The sequence below is a fragment of the Triturus cristatus genome, chromosome 6, assembly GCF_964204655.1.
Source record: "Triturus cristatus chromosome 6, aTriCri1.1, whole genome shotgun sequence".
NCBI lineage: Eukaryota > Metazoa > Chordata > Amphibia > Caudata > Salamandridae > Triturus > Triturus cristatus.
In genome coordinates, this window is record NC_140589.1 from 233798650 (window position 1) to 233816019 (window position 17370).

At 46.5% G+C, this 17370-nt stretch overlaps 1 protein-coding gene across 2 annotated transcripts in view; it reads left to right on the forward strand.

Annotated features, from left to right (window-relative positions):
* ITSN2 (intersectin 2) overlaps positions 1–17370 on the forward strand; it is a 1173023-nt gene that overhangs the window by 636884 nt on the left and 518769 nt on the right. Inside the window, exon 17 of one of the 2 annotated variants that reach the window (XM_085610587.1) lies at positions 7637–7717. The exons of the other annotated variant lie outside the window; for it this stretch is intronic. Within the exon in view, the coding sequence (XP_085466713.1) occupies positions 7637–7717 (81 nt within the window). The remainder of the gene's footprint in view (positions 1–7636; positions 7718–17370) is intronic. 2 annotated transcript variants of the gene reach the window in all.

A 17370-nucleotide genomic window follows, 5' to 3' on the forward strand; every position in this document is an offset into this window, starting at 1 on the left:
GTAACGGGGATAACTGGGGAGTGTGTCAACTGGTTGCAAGGAACCGGGTTCCCACATTAGAGACCTATCACAACTGGTGATACGTCCAAGCTGCACGTATAAACCAACTTTCTAATGTATTTTGGGGGATGTGTACTTTTGGGGTCCTGTGTCTGTTGCCTATTGTGGCCTATGTTGTTATATGTGTCGTTCATGGGGCCTAGTGTGCCCAGAGAGGAGTGTTCATGGCAGTATGGGCTGCAGAGGGGAGAGAGGTTTAACCTAGAGTGTCCGGTCCTTTCAGATCAATGTGTCCGTTGTTTGGGGGGGTCACCAGAGGTGGGGTCATCGAGTCCGCACATGATTTGCTTGTGTCTCTGGAGTTGTCCTTGGATGAAAAGATGTGTGGACCGAAATCCTCAGCCATGCGATCTACTCGGGCTGTGGACTGGCTCCCATTGCGGGCTGCCTTGAATATTGGTTTCCGCCCAATCAAACACAGTCTTTGGATCGGTAAAGAACTTCATTCCTCCATCCCTGATGACACTGAGGTGGGCTGGAAACAGCACCAAGTATTTAATCCCTTTTTGGAGGAGCATTCTCTTTGCTTCCACAAAAGTGGCCTTTTATTGCTGCACAGCTCTAGAATAATCCGGAAAGATCATCACCTGCTTATCCTCAACTTGAAGTGGGCCATGTTGTCTAGCTGCCCTCAACACAGAATCCTTGTCTCGGAAGTGGAACAGCCTCAGGAGCAGCGGTCTTGGAGGGGTCCCCGGAGGGGGTCGTTGATCAGGGACCCTGTGATCCCTTTCTACTGAGAAGAAAGGTGTGAGTTTTGCGTCTGGGGTAAATTATTTTAACCAAGTTTTGATGTACTTTTCAGGGTTGGCGCCTTCTACTCCCACCGACAAATTGATCACCCAGATATTGGTGCGACGGGATCGCCCCCTCTAGATCATCAGCTCTTTTATCCAGCTTGGTTATGTGGGTTTAGAGGCTCTGTATGCTGTCCTGCTGTGATTTAGCCAGTGGCTGAAGGGCGGCCAAGGTTTTTTTCCTGACTGTCACTCTGTCGCCCAGCGTCAGATGGTCGTCGCGTAACAAGCCAATGTCCCAAATCTATCCTCCATTGTAATGCGAGAGTGTTCGATTGCAGCCAGCAGCTTATCTAAGTTGTCAGACATTGCCTGCGGCTTGGTTTTATCAGTTGTTTGGGTTTGGTCTGGGTCTAGCCGTGGCGGCTGGCGCTCTGGAGCTGCAGTCTGTGATCTGTTGGTTTGACGTTGGCACCCCATGATCGTGTCTGTCCGCGCGGCGGGAGCGCCTATCTGCGTCTGTCTCGGGATGCTTTTGTGTCTGTAGTCTCCTGCAGTTATAGACTTGCTGCCTCCTCAGGGGATCTAAATCCGGTCCTGGTCTAGTATCCAATATACTGGTTGGGGCAGCAGGCTGTTGGTTGAAGGTCGTCAGGAGAGGGATGATTTACACCCTGTTTAGGCTCTTTTGGTGCCCCTGATTCTTTGAGGCCAGACCTCTGCATCAGGGTCTGCCGCTCTAACCATTGAGCCACACTTCTGCATGTGGCTCTAATGTGGGTGTCAGGCATGGCCCGGAACCGCATTTGTGCCCTTGCTTATGCCTCAGCTGGGCTAGTCTGTGCCCAAGGCGATCAGGGTACCCGGATGGGTGGGCCTCGCACTTTCCTAATCAGTGGCATTCCTGCACGTGTCCTCCACTCCTCGCCGGCTCTCGGGCCTTGTTGCTGAGCTCCAGGCAGGGTCTGGCTGTTTCCCAGGGCTTTCCCTGCTTCTCCTCGCGGGTGCTTGCAATGAGGCCCCCCTGCTCCCCTGCAGGCCCTTTTGATCCAGAGACTCAGGCAAGGCGAGTGGAGAAGGTAGCAGCAAGCCACAGAGCAGAGACTAAGTTCATAGAAGAAATTATAGTGGTTTTACAACTATGGATAAGGCACTGACGTGTCATATTTTTAAAGTAATAATCAACAAGAGGATTATCTACTGTGTATATAATAGCTACAGCGATTATTGCAGGAATGGCACACATGTTTTAAAGCCAGTCTGAATCAGATGAGAAATTAAAAAGAATTCAGCAGCCAAAGAAGGGGTACTTTAATTAAAGGATAACAGAGTGCCTCAAGGGTAACGATAATTTACATAAGCCAGCCTATGCCACAAGGAGCTCAGAGACAATAGAAAAACACATTTGAGGCCCCATATGCACTACTACAAATAAGCAGGACAAGAACCAAGGGATCCCCTACCATTATAATAGTAAGCGGTCCTGAAGAAGGTGGTCTTTATCAGCTTACCACCGGAATGTCTGTTGGCCTGGTTGTTTCCAGCAGGCTGCATGACCATGGACATTTAAGAAGATTCAATCACCATGATTTTTGATCTGCAAGCCATTCCGCAGCTGGAAAAAGTTGAATGTTGTGTGATATATGTATGAGTTTGTGTGGTATGTTTTGATTACATGTGAGGTTGGTAAGATTGTGTTTCTGGTAAGGGGATTTTCATACACTGTTTTGTTAATTTGACAGTATTTATTGTGTTTATCATTATATTCTGATCTGCTAATTGGTCATAGGTGTCATTATGCCTTTCTGAATTTTTTGCACACACAGATTGTAAAAAAGAAAGTTGTTTGTCTCATTACTCATGAAATGGTACTATAAGAACAAATGAAAAAAAGATCTAAAAGAAATAAAATAATAAATTATTTTTTTTAAAGAAAACATACATTCTCTGTAAGTAATATTGTTGCACTTAATATCATTGAGGGAGAGCCCAATAGAGCCAGTGTTGGCCAAAGTGAATCAGGGGGTGGTCGAGTGGGAGGTCTATATATTTGCAGTCCCCTTTTCTCCCAGACCACAAAATTTTTCATCAAGGGGTACCTCATTTTAGTATTGTACCTTTTGATCCCAGTCTCCTAGTGACGTGCTCTGAGATGCTAACCCCGCTGGATTTTTGCCTCAGACGCGGCGCTCACTGGCGCAGTGATTGCGGGCACATCATGGGTCCTCCGATGAGTAGGCTGTTACCTCCTACCCGGGCAGAGTGTTGGGCTGCTCGTAGTTGCACTCTCTGGCCCACCGACTGCTCTCCGCTTCTCTAGGGGACCGCCATTTTGGATTGGGTGCCGCTGCAAGGGTGTGCGCCTCCGGTGCACCGCTCTCTTGTATTGTCCTTGGACTATGCCGCCTCCTACAGGCCCATGTAGGCTCACCCGCAGTCACCTCTAGTCATCATCCTCGCAGGGCCCGCTCCAATATCCGGTCTCCCCTCCTGGATGTCGCTGTTGGTGCCTCCTAGGTCAGGTGAGTGGCAGGCCCCGTCCCCACCAAAGTTGGTATTATGCTCAGTTGGCGGGAGGCGCGCAGCCTGGTCTTTCAATCCTCTGGCTGAGCTGATTGCTCAGGGGACCGCCATTTAGGTGGAGGCTTAGGTACGGTAGTCCCTGGTGCGCTGCTTTTGTTATTTTAGCCCCTCACTAAGGGTAACGGGGGGAGCCTTCTTCTGGGAGCCCTCGACTGTCGCGCTCAATCCCCTCCTTCGCATCTCCCCGGTCCAGCACAGGCCTCGTCGCGCTGCTGGTATGTCTCCTCACCTGCGTGTCGCTGCCGGTGTACCCTGAGTCTGATGTGTGGTGGGCCCTAACTCCCTCAAAATTGGCGTTCCTCGCCCTCCGCAGCCAACGGGAGGCACGCAGCTCAGCTCTCCGATCTTCCGGCGGCACCAAGTGCTTAGGGGGCCACCATTTTGCGTGAAGTTTCACTTCTGCTTGCAGGCGCCGCACACACCTCTCGTCGGTGCCTCGACTCTCTCAGCACCAGTCCGGTAGTTACCAACGTGTGGCCACCGCTTTGGCTCGTCACCAGGCCCCATCTACGAGAATGGCTATCGATGTTTAAGGGCGGTGGCCGGAGCTCTACTCAGCACGTCTGCCATCTTGGCTGGCTTAAGCACGCCTTTAGACTTGCCTTTTGATGGGCTAACTCTTTTTGATAAACATGTTGATGAAGGCCTTAAATATAACACTACTAGAGCACAAGTGTTAGGGATGTTGCAATTTCGCAGATTTGGTGACATCTACTTTTCGTGGTCCTAGAAGATAACAAAATTTCAGAGCAGGGTTCAACCAGTATGGAGGTCAAGGATGCTCTTATGATCCCCAAAAACAGTTTGTGTCAAGAATACTCCTTTAATCGAAACCAAAGGCAAACTTACAGGAGGTCTGCAGGAAGGAAGAGAGGTTCCTCACAAGTACAAACCAATGATAATCAGAGCAGAGTCTGATTCCCAGCTCGTCCCGCGTTTTTCCGCCTGGTCTTCAGAAGTTGGGAGCGAGAATTTCCCTTTTTACTCCCGCATGGTAGAATATAGCATCACACACGTGCGTGTTACAAACTGTCCAGTCAGGCCATACGTTGGAGTTCATCCAGAGACCCCCCGTTTGTCCACGAAGAAAGGAACATGATCTTTATTTGAAGGATGAGCAAATGGAAATTCTCATTCTTTTTTCCAAGGAAGCCATTGAAATTGTCCCCAAATCTCAAAAAAATCAAGGGTTCTTCCTAAAAAAAAAAAAGAAGACTGGTTAATGGAGGGCGTGTCATTTCGGATGCTTACTCTACAAGAAAGTCCTCCTAATCATGTAGAAAGGGAATATTTTGACCTCTCTGAGCAACAAGTCAGAACAGACAAAACAACATCCATGTTCTACATAGCCAAGCAGGGAGGAACACGGTCCGGGATCCTTTTAGATAGAAGAAGCTCAGCTGCTGAAGAACTGGGCCATTTCTCACAGGATAGACATTGCAGTGGAACATCTGCTAGACTGCCAGAACAATCAGGCGGATGCACTCAGACAGCAAATGACTGATAGTCATGAGTGGGAACTAGAACAGAACATGTGGATATATGTGGATTACATTTTCAATCAAAGGGGTCGCCCCACAATCGATCTCTCTGCCACTCCGAAGAACAGAAAATGCCCATGCTTCGCAAGCAGGTTCTGGCATTTAGGGATGATGGGCAATGCTATTTAAATCAGTTGGGTCAATATATTTGCCTACGCCCTTCCTCCTTTTTCTGTGATCACCAGGTGGCTGAAGAAGGTGAAGGTAGAATGTTGCACCTTGATCCTCATTGCTCCGGTGTGGCCCCACCAGTACTGGTACAGCAAGCTGTTGCGGTTGCCAGTACTTCCAGCCATTTCTTTGAAGGTGTATCCCAGGACGTTGTTCAGACATCATGTAGAGATTCTCGACCATGATTCCAAGTCGTTTAACTTGACAGCATAGTACCCGACCACCTAGAATTTGGCCATTTGGATCTATTGCAAGATTGTAAACAGATTCTAGCACAGGTTTGTGATCCAGCAACCAACAAGACTTACAATGCTAAATGAAAACGTTTCTGTGTCTGATGCAGGAATATGGCTTCAAATAAAGCTTTAGCCTCCATAGACTAATCCATCAAACTCGACCTTTTATTCTGGCAGGTTCACCCAGCTACGTGTCGCCATTTAGTGGGAGAGGCTCCAACATGCCACAGCTGAGATGAGTGGTTAGTGTGTGACCCTTGAGCATGTTTGTGCTAGAATATCAACATCATTTATGTACTTTCTAGTTTTCCAGTCAGCTCCATCTCCTGTATTTTTGGACTGGTACCACCAAAACCAAGTCTTCTACCAGCTATTGACCAAATGTCTTCGGATCTTTGGTATAAATTCACATGGTCAGCATGTTGGGTGGTCTCACCCTGGCATAACTGTGATCTTGCCTGTGGATGTAGTTCACAACCCTAATGGTCCGATTACAACTTTTGGCCGCGCCCCCGCACCGCTACGAGTCGCTGCCACTGCCCACCCACCAGATTACAACTTAAAAGTGAAAAAGGCACCGCAGTGGGATTGCCACACAAGGCATGGACTGTAACATCCATGCTGTGCAGCAACTGATGTGCAGGCACACAGGGCGGCACATTTTATGGCTCCCTGTGTGCTTCCACATGGCACTGAGGCACAAGGGGGTCCTGTAGGGCCCTCTTTGTTTCCTCTCCGCCAAGGTTGCCATGAAAACCGGGGCGGATAGGAAACTCGTAATATGCTTGGTGGAACTAGGCAGTCCCGCCAAGCATAATGTGGCCTCAGGACCGCCGCGCCACCTCCAGGGAACGGCGGCGGTAACATGACGGTCCAACCACCCAAGTTCTAATGTGTCGGTCGGACCGCCGGGGCGGCGGTGGCTGGACCACCACTGCCGTGCATCCATTCAGTCTGGTGGTCCTCGGACTGCCACACTCGTATTTGAGCCCTAAGTATCTACAGCATCAACTCATCTAGTAAAACAGGGGCTCCTTAGGAATAGAGGTCTCATCAATGGTGCTCTTTCTGGTGGCATTTGAAAGTGCGTCATCTTCGGCCATGAAATAGGAGATTCTTGAAGTCTACTACCTGGAAGGTTCATCACACAGCATCCGTCTGCTGTCCAGCAAAGTTTTGCTTAACTTGTGAAATGGATCAAGCGGAGAGTGCACAATCCAGGGACCTTCTGTACCAATTTGTCCCTCTCAGGAGAATACTCAGTATTGTCTTTGATATCACCTGACCTTTCTGAGACTTTCCACAGGGTATCCTCTTATTCTAGGACCTAGCTACACCCATTCTTCATAGAGAGGCTGTGGGCTTCATACGGCCTTTCCCAGTGAATCAAAACTGACAAACCCATGCCATGCTGCAATTTCTGCTCTTATGAAAGTCCTGGGCCATCATCATCGAATCTGATGATGGCCGAAGACTCTCACTAGAGCAGAATTCCCCTTTGTTGAGAAGGATCCTTCTTCACTTCCTGTACAGTGAGCTTGTGTTCACCGCTGGCATTCGTATTGATTTGAAGGTCTTAGTTCGAATCCCCAAAAGGTAGATTTAGCCATCTGTGCCTACTATGTCAGTCCATCTAGTGCCATTATTTTAGCTAATAGCACCATACTTTATTTCCAGTGCTTAAAAATTGCAGAAGTGTTTTGTGAACTGCAGTATAACAAACAAGCTAGTATTATACTATTTTTGATGACCCCACTCTTTATGCCCTTTGCTTCCGATTGAAGAAGGTCCTCCAGTTATCATATATATTTGCCTTTTTATTCCACTTAAATTCTCATTTGTTTGACAGTTGAATAGAATTACACCATGCTCCATTGGCCCCTCTGATCTTTGGCAGTGGTGCACTCTTGAGGGGGACGCTGAGAAATGTAGAGTCTTGGTGTGATGTTGGGAGGTGGCAGACAGCTGCAAAGAAAGAGAGAGGCACGTGTTGGCTAACCCTGGACATTTAACAATGATATTTTATTCTATTGACTCAATTTTTGTATTAATAATGTGTTTTTTTGTACAAATCTTTACATATTCCCATTCTGTTTTGTTGCCGTTAGTTGTAAAGGTGAAGCACAATACCCACCTGCAGTTCCTGACATATAGTATGTGCTGGCTTACAGTTACCAAATAACTGCTGCATGATTGAATATTCTATGCAATGAAATTCGGCATGTTTGATAGCTGTTGTAAACTTCCTGGCAGTGTACCAACTACTGTGCCACATTTAATTTGGCTCTTTATTTGCCTTATCTTGCAGTGTGAGACTATGGATGAATCTGTTCTTCAGTGCCTTTTATCTCTGCTAAGCTGTCTCAACAACCTCTTCCTCTTACTTAAGGTTAATTCCTATACTTTGCTTTTTTCAACTTTCATTTCCTTCTCAACTTTTTATGTTTTGTTGATTTCCTGCAACTAAACTATCTTTTGCACTCTACTGAAATGCTTATGCTAAAAAATCACCTTTGTATGAATGTTTCTGTGTGTGTCGGTATAAACAATATTTTTGAGTCCCAGTCAGCTTCATGCTTGTGCAAGGTAAAAGATGCAGAAATAAAAATAAGTCTATGGGTATGAAATTCACTCTGTCCGTCTTACCGTCTAATGTTACCTACCTGTATTGTCTACCTACTGGTAACTTTCTTTCATTCTTGTATAGTTCATGGGTAGGAAATGGTATACTTAGACAGCAAACCATGAAAATGCTTTACTTTTCAAACTGTTTGAGTATCTAGATGATAAATGTCTGCCATTTTAATTTCAGGTTTTTGTCATTCCATGTCTTGCTTCTTAAAAACATTCTAATTAATAACAAGCATTCACAAAGCCAGTAGGTATCATTTGTCACACCTAGGTCCGGATATATTAGCTTTGCCTGTTTTTGTTTTGTTTTGTCATGCATGACATCCATTTTCGATTGTTGTTTTTGTGCTTTAATGAAGATAATTTAAAGATGGCCACCCACCTGTGCAGCAGTGTGTGTGTGTGTGTGTGGCACTGGAGGGGGCAAATGGTGCTGAGGGCAGGGGGAAAGAACAGCTATTTATATAAAGGATTGGGGGAAATGGGAGCAGGGAAAGACAAAAAGGGAGAGAGAAAATAGTTCTTCATTCACTGCAATGCAAAGTCCTGTTGTCAGTAATGGAAGACTACAACTCATCCAAGCAAAACAGAATGAGACCAAACTGCTCATTGGACAGGAAAACCACAAGAATAAAGAGCAAAGTAATCATACAGGGACAGGGTAATGAGAACCTCCCTTATTACTGGAACATATGTTTAAGCAAAGTTATATTGTATCACCTGTGAACCTATTTTTTTGTTTGATTTGTAAAGATGTTTGTTGTTTGTGAACCTGAATATAGAACGATACAGCTTCATAGAAAAAACCATTCAAAGCCAGTAGGTAAATATTGAGTACAGATAAAATCTCAGCAATAAGACAGCGTGGTTACATCAGTGAGCGTAAACATAACCAGAACTAACTTTTTTTTTCTTTTGTGGCCGTACATCCCGATAACCATACAATCTTTTCCCCCCTGCCGAGAGTACTGTACAATTACGTTATGATGCATCATAATTTCTGATATGCAACAAGCAAAAAAAGAGATAATCACGTTTCTTATGGCTTTACGCCATATCACATGAATCTGTTTATGGCGTCGATCATTTTTATGAAAACACCAAACGTGGGAAAAACCATAGGAAAGCGGGATGTGAAGGGAAGTGAAAGCCACAAAGAGGGAGGAAGGGATACACAGATCCTTAGTGTCACCAAACAATATCTAGTTGACTACTCTATGGGTGAACCGTCAGATTACTAGAAGAAAGGACCACCAAGTAAAGGAGTCTCAGTACATACATCAATTTACAGCTCGGGGCTGGAGTCTACCCCAGCCAAACACCTTACTCAGCATGAGCGGGAACATCCAATGGATCATCCAGCACCAACAACTCCTGTAACGCACACAGCATAGCATTACATTCAGCGGAGATGGGGAATTTACGTAATCCCAATGTATCTTCTCGTACCAGGGAGACCGCTTCAGCCTTCACCCAATTTAACATGGAGTGAAGCCGAGCTTTCATCAGTGGGAGTTCCTCCGACATCCACCTACGAGTAATCAATTGCTTGGCCACAATAAAGGCCAGATCCAGAAAGCGGTTGGATGCTTTGTGTTTTTTGTTCCTAGGAAACACTCCAATGATGCGTGCCTCCCATGTCCGCGATCATCTGTGAACCTATTGTTGAATCATAATTTAAGGCTACCAGATTTCTGTTGTTACTGATTTTTACATATAAATACAGATAGGAGATGCTTTGTTTGCCTGTCTGGTTTAGTAAAATGAAATAAAAAAATGAAAATGGGGTTTTCAACACGCTTCTGAGGGGATTTCATTCTGGAGCTTCTGCCACAGTGTTACAGGGATAATTTTCCTCAGCAGTCGTGACCATCCCTCTATGTAGGTTCTCCCATCTTGGCGGAGCTCTAATGGCAGCTGATTTCTTTATGGGGTGTAAGAACCAATGGCGTAGCTGGAAGTAGCTTGGAGAGGATGTAGCCTTACGGCTAGAGCGGTCGACCTCAAAGCTGGGGAACCGGATTCGAGTCTCGGCAGGGACGTTCAACATCCTGTGATTCTGGGCAAATCACTTAATCTCCCCGTGCCTAACAAAAATGAACTTGTCCATCTGTAACGAAACTGTTGCTCATGTAAAGTGCTCTGAGTCAAGTGTGGGTTAAGTCAAGTTTGCGCAATATAAAACTCTAAAAAAAAAAAAAAAAAAAAATGTTAAAAAGGGGAACAAAAAAGTAACTCATTTGGTCTGGTTCCTGTAAATATTATTCCCCTTTATATTGGGCAGAATCTTTAATTGTATTCCCCAGGAACATTCTGCAACCACTGTCATACCATTGGGCGAGGGCCCTTAGTGCACTCACTAGAGTGAAATCTACATTTTCCTGTATCGGGTTAAAAGGGGAGGGAAAAGTGGTGTTCCCTCGTCAAGGAGTGCCAAATATCCATGACTGGTCTGAGGATGTCTGAAATATAGCAAACTTTGGGACCTCACATAAAGGTACTTTTTTTTTTCCTCTTCACAACATAATTTTATTGTTGAGAGCATGCCTCACAGGGCATCAGCAATACGCATAGAGGGCGACATACACTGATGTCAACATTTTCAGCAATAGCATGATATCGGTCATACAAAGAGTAATTTGCAAGGAGAATCTTTAACAATAAAACAACCGACTGTGCCACATTACATCTGAGTGAAAAATAAGAACGTCTCACATTTAGGGAGAGCTTTAGCCACTCATAGCCACAGCCACCATGTGTAGTATATATAGTCCAGTCCAATACATTCATAGCAATGATTCTTCAGTAGTGGGTGGAGGAGGTTCCAGATATATGCCCCTATAATCTGCCCACCATTTCGAAATTTTGAAATGTTTCTGAGGGCACCCCCTTGCTTCAAAGACTGGGATTTCTAGCCCCATACATAAGTCCAAGCCCTTGTTCCATATTCCAATAGGCGTTGGGGATTCATCCTTCCAGGCCCGGGCAATGTCTCTTTTCGCCAATGTGAAACCTAGAAACAAGAGATGACGCTTGTACCTGTTTCCACCCAGATCCACCGTAATATGTAGCATGGCTAGTTTCGGGGAGGATGGAATGTCCCATCCCAGAGCCTCAGATAGGCAAGTGAACAGCCCCCTCCAAAACCTCAACAGTGTAGGGCAGGACCACATAGTGTGCAGGAAAGCCCTCTGTAGATCCACATCGTAAACAACGCGGGGATGTCATTAAACTAGCACGCCACAGTCTGTGCTTAGTGTAATAAGCTCTATACAGATACTTAAACTGGATAAGACTCCCTAGTCTTATGTAACGTGGTGGGCGTGTTATTGATAAGTGTACAGTAGATTTTGGTTATCTTATGGTCCCCCCTACTCACCCATAAAGACCTTCGCCTCAACGGGGTTAAATTCAGGTGTCTCTGTCAGGTGTGCTAAGTATGGAGTGAAGGCATGTCTAAATTGAAGATATCTGTAGAATTGTGTGCTGGGCATAGCATACTCCGTTTGTATTTCAAGAAAGAATTTAAGGGTGCAGCCACGTACAACTGCCCCCACCGTGTCTATCCAAATAGCTTCCAAGCCGCGAAAGCCGGACAATCGCGCCATCTGTGGTAACTGCCCGTTATTCCACATTGGAGTTTCCCTGGTAAGCGTCCCCCTCCAACCCATCTGACGAAGCGCAGATCTCCAGATCTTGAAGACTATAGCGGTTGCGGGCGGCAGCCCCCTAAGCAGCCCCGCTGAATAGAGAACCATGTGTAGGGCATTATCTCCCAGCAGCCAACGCTCCATGGCATACGCCGGATCTCTGTGGTCGCCGTACCACCAGTCGTTGGGGACGAGGAGGTGGGAGGCCATGTAGTACGCTTGGATGTCTGGAGTGGCCACTCCGCCAGAATATGTAGATTGGAAGCAGGTTCTCAGGGCCACTCGTGACGCACCCCTCCCTCCCCCAAAGAATGCAGGCTAGAGTAGCGTTTAGTTGGCGGAACCACAATGGCTTTATTGGATAGGGATGATTTTGCAATTTGGTAGAGAAGGTGGGGTAAGGAAATCATTTTAAAAATGGCTGACCTACCAAAAAGAGCTAGGGGCATGTGGGGCCACACACGCGTCTGATCACTCACTTGTATCCACAGGGGGCGAGGTTCTTATCCCACACCAATGTCTGGGATGCTGAAAGAAAAACACCCAAATACTTAAACCCATCTTGGACCAGCACTACCTCCCGCGACCAGTCACCCAGGCGATCCCCGCCCCGCAGCGGCCACAAAAAGGATTTTCTCCGATTCATATTTAGGCCCGAGGTCTCGCCAAAGATCAGCATAATACCTAAAAGGTGCGGACCAGTCCTATCAAGATTCTGGAGAAAAAACAGGACATCGTTTGCATAGAGCGCTATGCTATCGGAAATACCCGGTGCCCATTCGAAGCCGTACATCTGCGCGTCTATTCGTATCCAAGCCGCACGTGGCTCCATGGTGAGCGTAAAAAGGGGGGGGAGAGTGGACAGCCTTGGCGTGTCCCCCGCCCGATGGGAAAACATCTGGAAACCGAGTCGGCCACCCGAACTGAGGCAGTTATGTCTGTTTATAACAGGTGAATAAGAATAAGATTCAAGAAACGGGGGCCAACATGTAGACGGCGAAGCAAGGCAAAGAGATAGGTCCAACTAAGGGAATCGAAAGCCTTATTCATATCCGCCAGGAGGAGCGCAGCTGGTCTCTCAAGGCTATCAACTGCGGCTATAACATCATGCATACATCTGATATTATACCGCGTGGCACGGCCAGGCATAAAGCCTGCCTGAACCAGATGAACCAGATGTGTAATATGTGGAACCAGGTGATTAGCGATCACTTTGGCCAAAAGTATGACCTCCACATTGAGCAAAAAGATCGGGCAGTATGATGAGTAGTGCTCCGAGGGCCGACCAGGCTTTAAGAACACACAAATCTCTGCATGCCTCCAATCCGGCGGGAGACTTCCACTCTCCACGGAGGCCTTGAGAGCCGCTAAGTAAGGTTGTTGCAATTGCGGGTGATATTTCTGGAAAAACTCGCATGGGAAGCCATTCGGGCCGGGCGCCTTTCCCACTTGCATATCTAGCAGTGCAGTGAACAATTCTTCCACCGACAGGGGTGCATCCAGCGTCTCTCGCACCTCATCAGATAGGGCCCGAGGCAGAAAATCATCAATGAATTTCTGAACTATTTCCGCAGGGAGAACCTCGTGAGGATATTACAAGTCTGCAAAATATGAGGCAAAGCAGTTAGCTATGACGAAAGGGTCTGTAGTAGTCGTCCCATCTGGACCTTGTATGCTCGGGAGAGTCTGAGGGCTCAGCGTCTGTTGGCACAGACGATGCAACAAGGCAATAGACTTGTCCTCCCACTTATATATCCGGCTGCAGGTGGCGAGCCAACAAAGGCGCTCTCTGGCGTAGGTCTGTTGCACATTCAACATTTGCTTGCGCCCAGCACGTCCCTCTATGTCCCTACTCGCGCGCTCCAGATCAAGCAACTGGGCCTTAATTTGTAGCAAGTGGCATAGTCTGCTTTTTTGGTCATCTGCCAGTGCTCCCACCGGGGAACAGCTGTCTTTCAAATGGACACCACATCAGTTCAGAAACATAGCCAATCTTTATATGATTAAAACAAGACCAAAACGACAAACATCCAACATACACATGTAAGATATCAATTTTAAAAGGTTTAAAATAGTTCAGTCCATAGGAAACCATATATGTCACTTTTGTCACAAAGTACCTGGGATGCGTCAAAATCAAAGATATAAACAGGCACAGGGCAGATGAGGTGCTGGAAAACAAAGCGATGCATCGATTCCCTTCTCGCCGGGGAGATAATGCGTTGATTCCTTACTGCCAGAGGAGGTGATGCGTTGATTCCTTGCTGCAGTGCAGAGGAGGTGATATGTCGATTCCCTGCTATCGGGGGAGGTGATTCGTCGATTCAGTACTGCGAGGGAAGGTGATGCATTGAACTCCGGACATATGGCCTCGGTTCCTTACTTCTGGGCAGCGTTGATGAAGAACTTAAAGCACAGGGACGATGCGTTGAAAATCTGGACTCGTCAGGTCGATGCGACGGCAGCGAAAACAGGCTCTGAGTCGGTTTTCCAGCCACAAGCAGGTGATGTGTCAGTTTCTTCTGCCACACAACAGGGCCTTCGTCGGAGTGGGTGCCTCGGACGTCAGAGATTCAGTGCTCAGGTCTAAGACTGAATGATCTTTTAGCTGCACAGCAGGCACTGCGTCAATTCTTTGGCCGCACCATGGTGATGTGTGGATTTTTTACTCTTCTTTTCAGCAAAACCACCTCTAAGGACCCAGAACTGTAATAGGCACCACTTGGCATGTCAAAAAACTCCCAGCAGAGGAGTTCAGAGGTTACCGGTGAAGTCTTTGATGGCTCTGAGACTTCTTAACTGGAGGCAAGCACACACAAGACCTTGGAGAAGCAAGGTCTTCTGAGTCGTTCCAGCAAACCTAATCTTAGGCTTGCTGGAACGACTCATACCTTCTGGAGCCTTGTACTGGGCGATCTTTAAATAATAGTTCTTTCTGAACTTCTTGGCATTCCTCCTCATCTGTCTCGTGGCTTTTAATTTGGAGTTGCGAGGGACTATAAGCCACTCAGTTTGGACCTTCATCTTCTGACTCCTGTAAATCCAGGAGTTTGGATGGGAGTAGCGGCGAGATCTTGGTCCATGTGGTGATTTCTGTTGTTTTCTTGTCCGTCGCTGAGCCCGTCAACAGAGGAAGCCTCTTCATTGAGATGGTCGATCTTGTCATCGATTTGAAATTCGTCGTCGACGAGAGCGACGACGGTGGCATTAGAATGGCCTTCGACGCGGTTTGTCCACTTGTCGTCGACGGTGTCGTAGATGATCCCGTCGGCGACGATGTCGTTATCGTAGATGTTGTAGACGATGCAGTCGTCAAGATGGTCGTTGTCGAGGTCGTCGATGCCTTCTTCGGCATTGTGACAGAAGATACTCTGGACTTTGTCGACGGGAGCGATGACGGAGCCTTCGTCTCTGAAGGCTTTTTGAGGGGTGTATGACGCAAAGAAAAGGACGATGATTCTTTGACTTTAGATTTTTCCGTTTTCTGTTTCTTCGCCTCAGCTTTTTCCTCAGACAACTCCCTCTTATGTTTTTTAGAGGAGTGCCTTTTAGATCCTTCATCAGACTCAGAGTCTGAGGTGGTCTTCTTTTTCTGAAGCCATAATAACAGGCAAGCTTCTCTGTCTTTCGGGGTTTTAGTCGAGAAGGTGAGACAATGTTTGCACTCCTTGGGGACGTGCTTAGGGTAAAGCATTCTTTGTGAGGGTCCTCAGAATATAATCTGGCCTTCCCACATGATTTGCAAGGTCTGAAAAGCCTCTTCTTAGAGCTGTCAGACATGGTGAAGAAATAGAGGAAAAACAGTACCTGAATCCAAAGCTGTAGAAAGGTCAAAAGTTCACCAAGTAACCAAAACCTGAGCAGAGCTCAGGGAGACTCCTTCTCACACGACGGCGGTTGGAAATCTGAGGTCTGGTGGCTCTGCTGGGGAGTGTGATCTCAGGGCTGGCAGCTGATTGGCTGGCATTTAGACTACATAATAATGATGATAGGCTACCATACTCTATACTTCCTTATGCAGTTTTTTCTTTTACTGCTATTGTTATTCATTTACCATGAGACTCCCACCACGATGACGGGGAAGATACAAGCATGTGAATCTATGAAAGATTCAATACTGGAGAACCATAGTGTACAGGTAACTAGTTTTTTCCCCCTACTGTTTCTGTCTTCTAGCACTGAAAGTTCTCTGACTAGAGTTTGGGTTGTGCTATTGAGGGCCAAAATATTTTTGCGTGATTTGGTCTCGGAATCTTCCAGATTGCTGATTCTACTCTTCATCTCTGCAATCCTTGTATTGATTTGTTTGATCTTTGAGCGGATAGCACATGTCTCATCCTGACATGCATCCGTTTTATCTTTTGTGGATTTGGCAAGATCATGAACATCCGCCAATTTTTTAAGGACCATCTCCATTGTGGAGTTAATGTCATTTTTAGTTTTGACTGATGAGTTCGGATTTGGTGGGTCTGCTTTAACTCTTTTTAGACTAGGTTCAGACTCCTTTTCTGCCATTTTACTTGGGGGTAGTTAGTAGTATTTTCAGAGTCCTGTTAGAGTCTGGCGTTCTGGCAGGTTTATTGTCCTAAAGCTGCTTTTATGCCCAGTGACCTGGCAATATTGCGATTGAAGTTTATTTGAGAGTAAGCATTGAGGTGAATAATTAGAAAGGCCTTACCTAAGCTGAAGAGCTCCTCATTCACTCCAGTGAGGTTAGTCACATGTTGCCAGTGCCACTAAAAGATGATATCAGCAGGATATATTTGATGTAGGTTTAGCGAGCACCCCTCTATTAATGTTGTCAGCTCATGCGGGTGGCCCAGTCTGTGTGTCATGCTGGTAGGGTGTTTCTGTTTTTATGGGGCCTCTTTTGCGTGCTCTATGTTTAGTAGAATAGTGTAAGGCCAAGGCGGCTGCTGCGCCGGATTGTGGACACAGAGATCGGATGTATCACTAGTTAAAGAACCCACTGGAGGAGCCAAAGAACTATGATTCCAGGGACCATGCTCCCAGCCCTCTGCCGCAAAACACAAGGACTGTCTTGCACAGGCAGTTTAGAAAAACTGCTGAAGAACTGTTGAATGCTTGGGAGGGTAAGTGCCAGGAGCCATCCGACTATTTTTTTATAGCACAGTAAGCTATTGTGCCTTGTAGAGTATAGCGGGAGATGAGCAGGCCGCCACTTTGATTATGTTGTAGTGGAGTCAAAACTGTATCGTAGCACAGAACACCTGAGCCATACACGTTTCTAATGAAATGCGCTGCAGTCTGGAACTGTTGAGCGCTAGAGAGAGGAAGCCCGATGCAGTTATTTGACTGCAGTTTTTATAGATTGTATAAAGTTTTCGCGCTTTAGAGCATACAACAGAAGCTGGACGAGAGCACTATTTTGATTACTGTGGTGGTATCCTAAATTGGAAGTCACCCCTTTTTTAACGAGTACTAGCCTGAGACAAATTTGCGAATGTCCTTTTGGCCCAGTGCATGGGAGTATCATGAGCAAATATGGCACTGGGTGGCCACAGAATGTTCAGTTGTTTCTCCCAGATCAAACGTGTTTAAGGCGCTGCCATTTTAGAGGACGCTTGTCGCTCTTGATCCCCTACGATAAGGATCTGATTTTATTCGGCAAGGACGTATTCTACAGGTGCTGCGCTAAAACGGGTGAGGGTTTCTTACTTGTTGCATTCCGAAAACCTCGTAAAGCCAGATGCTTGCTGGGGGCTCAGATCGATGAGTCTCCGCTAGCTGCTGGTTGTTA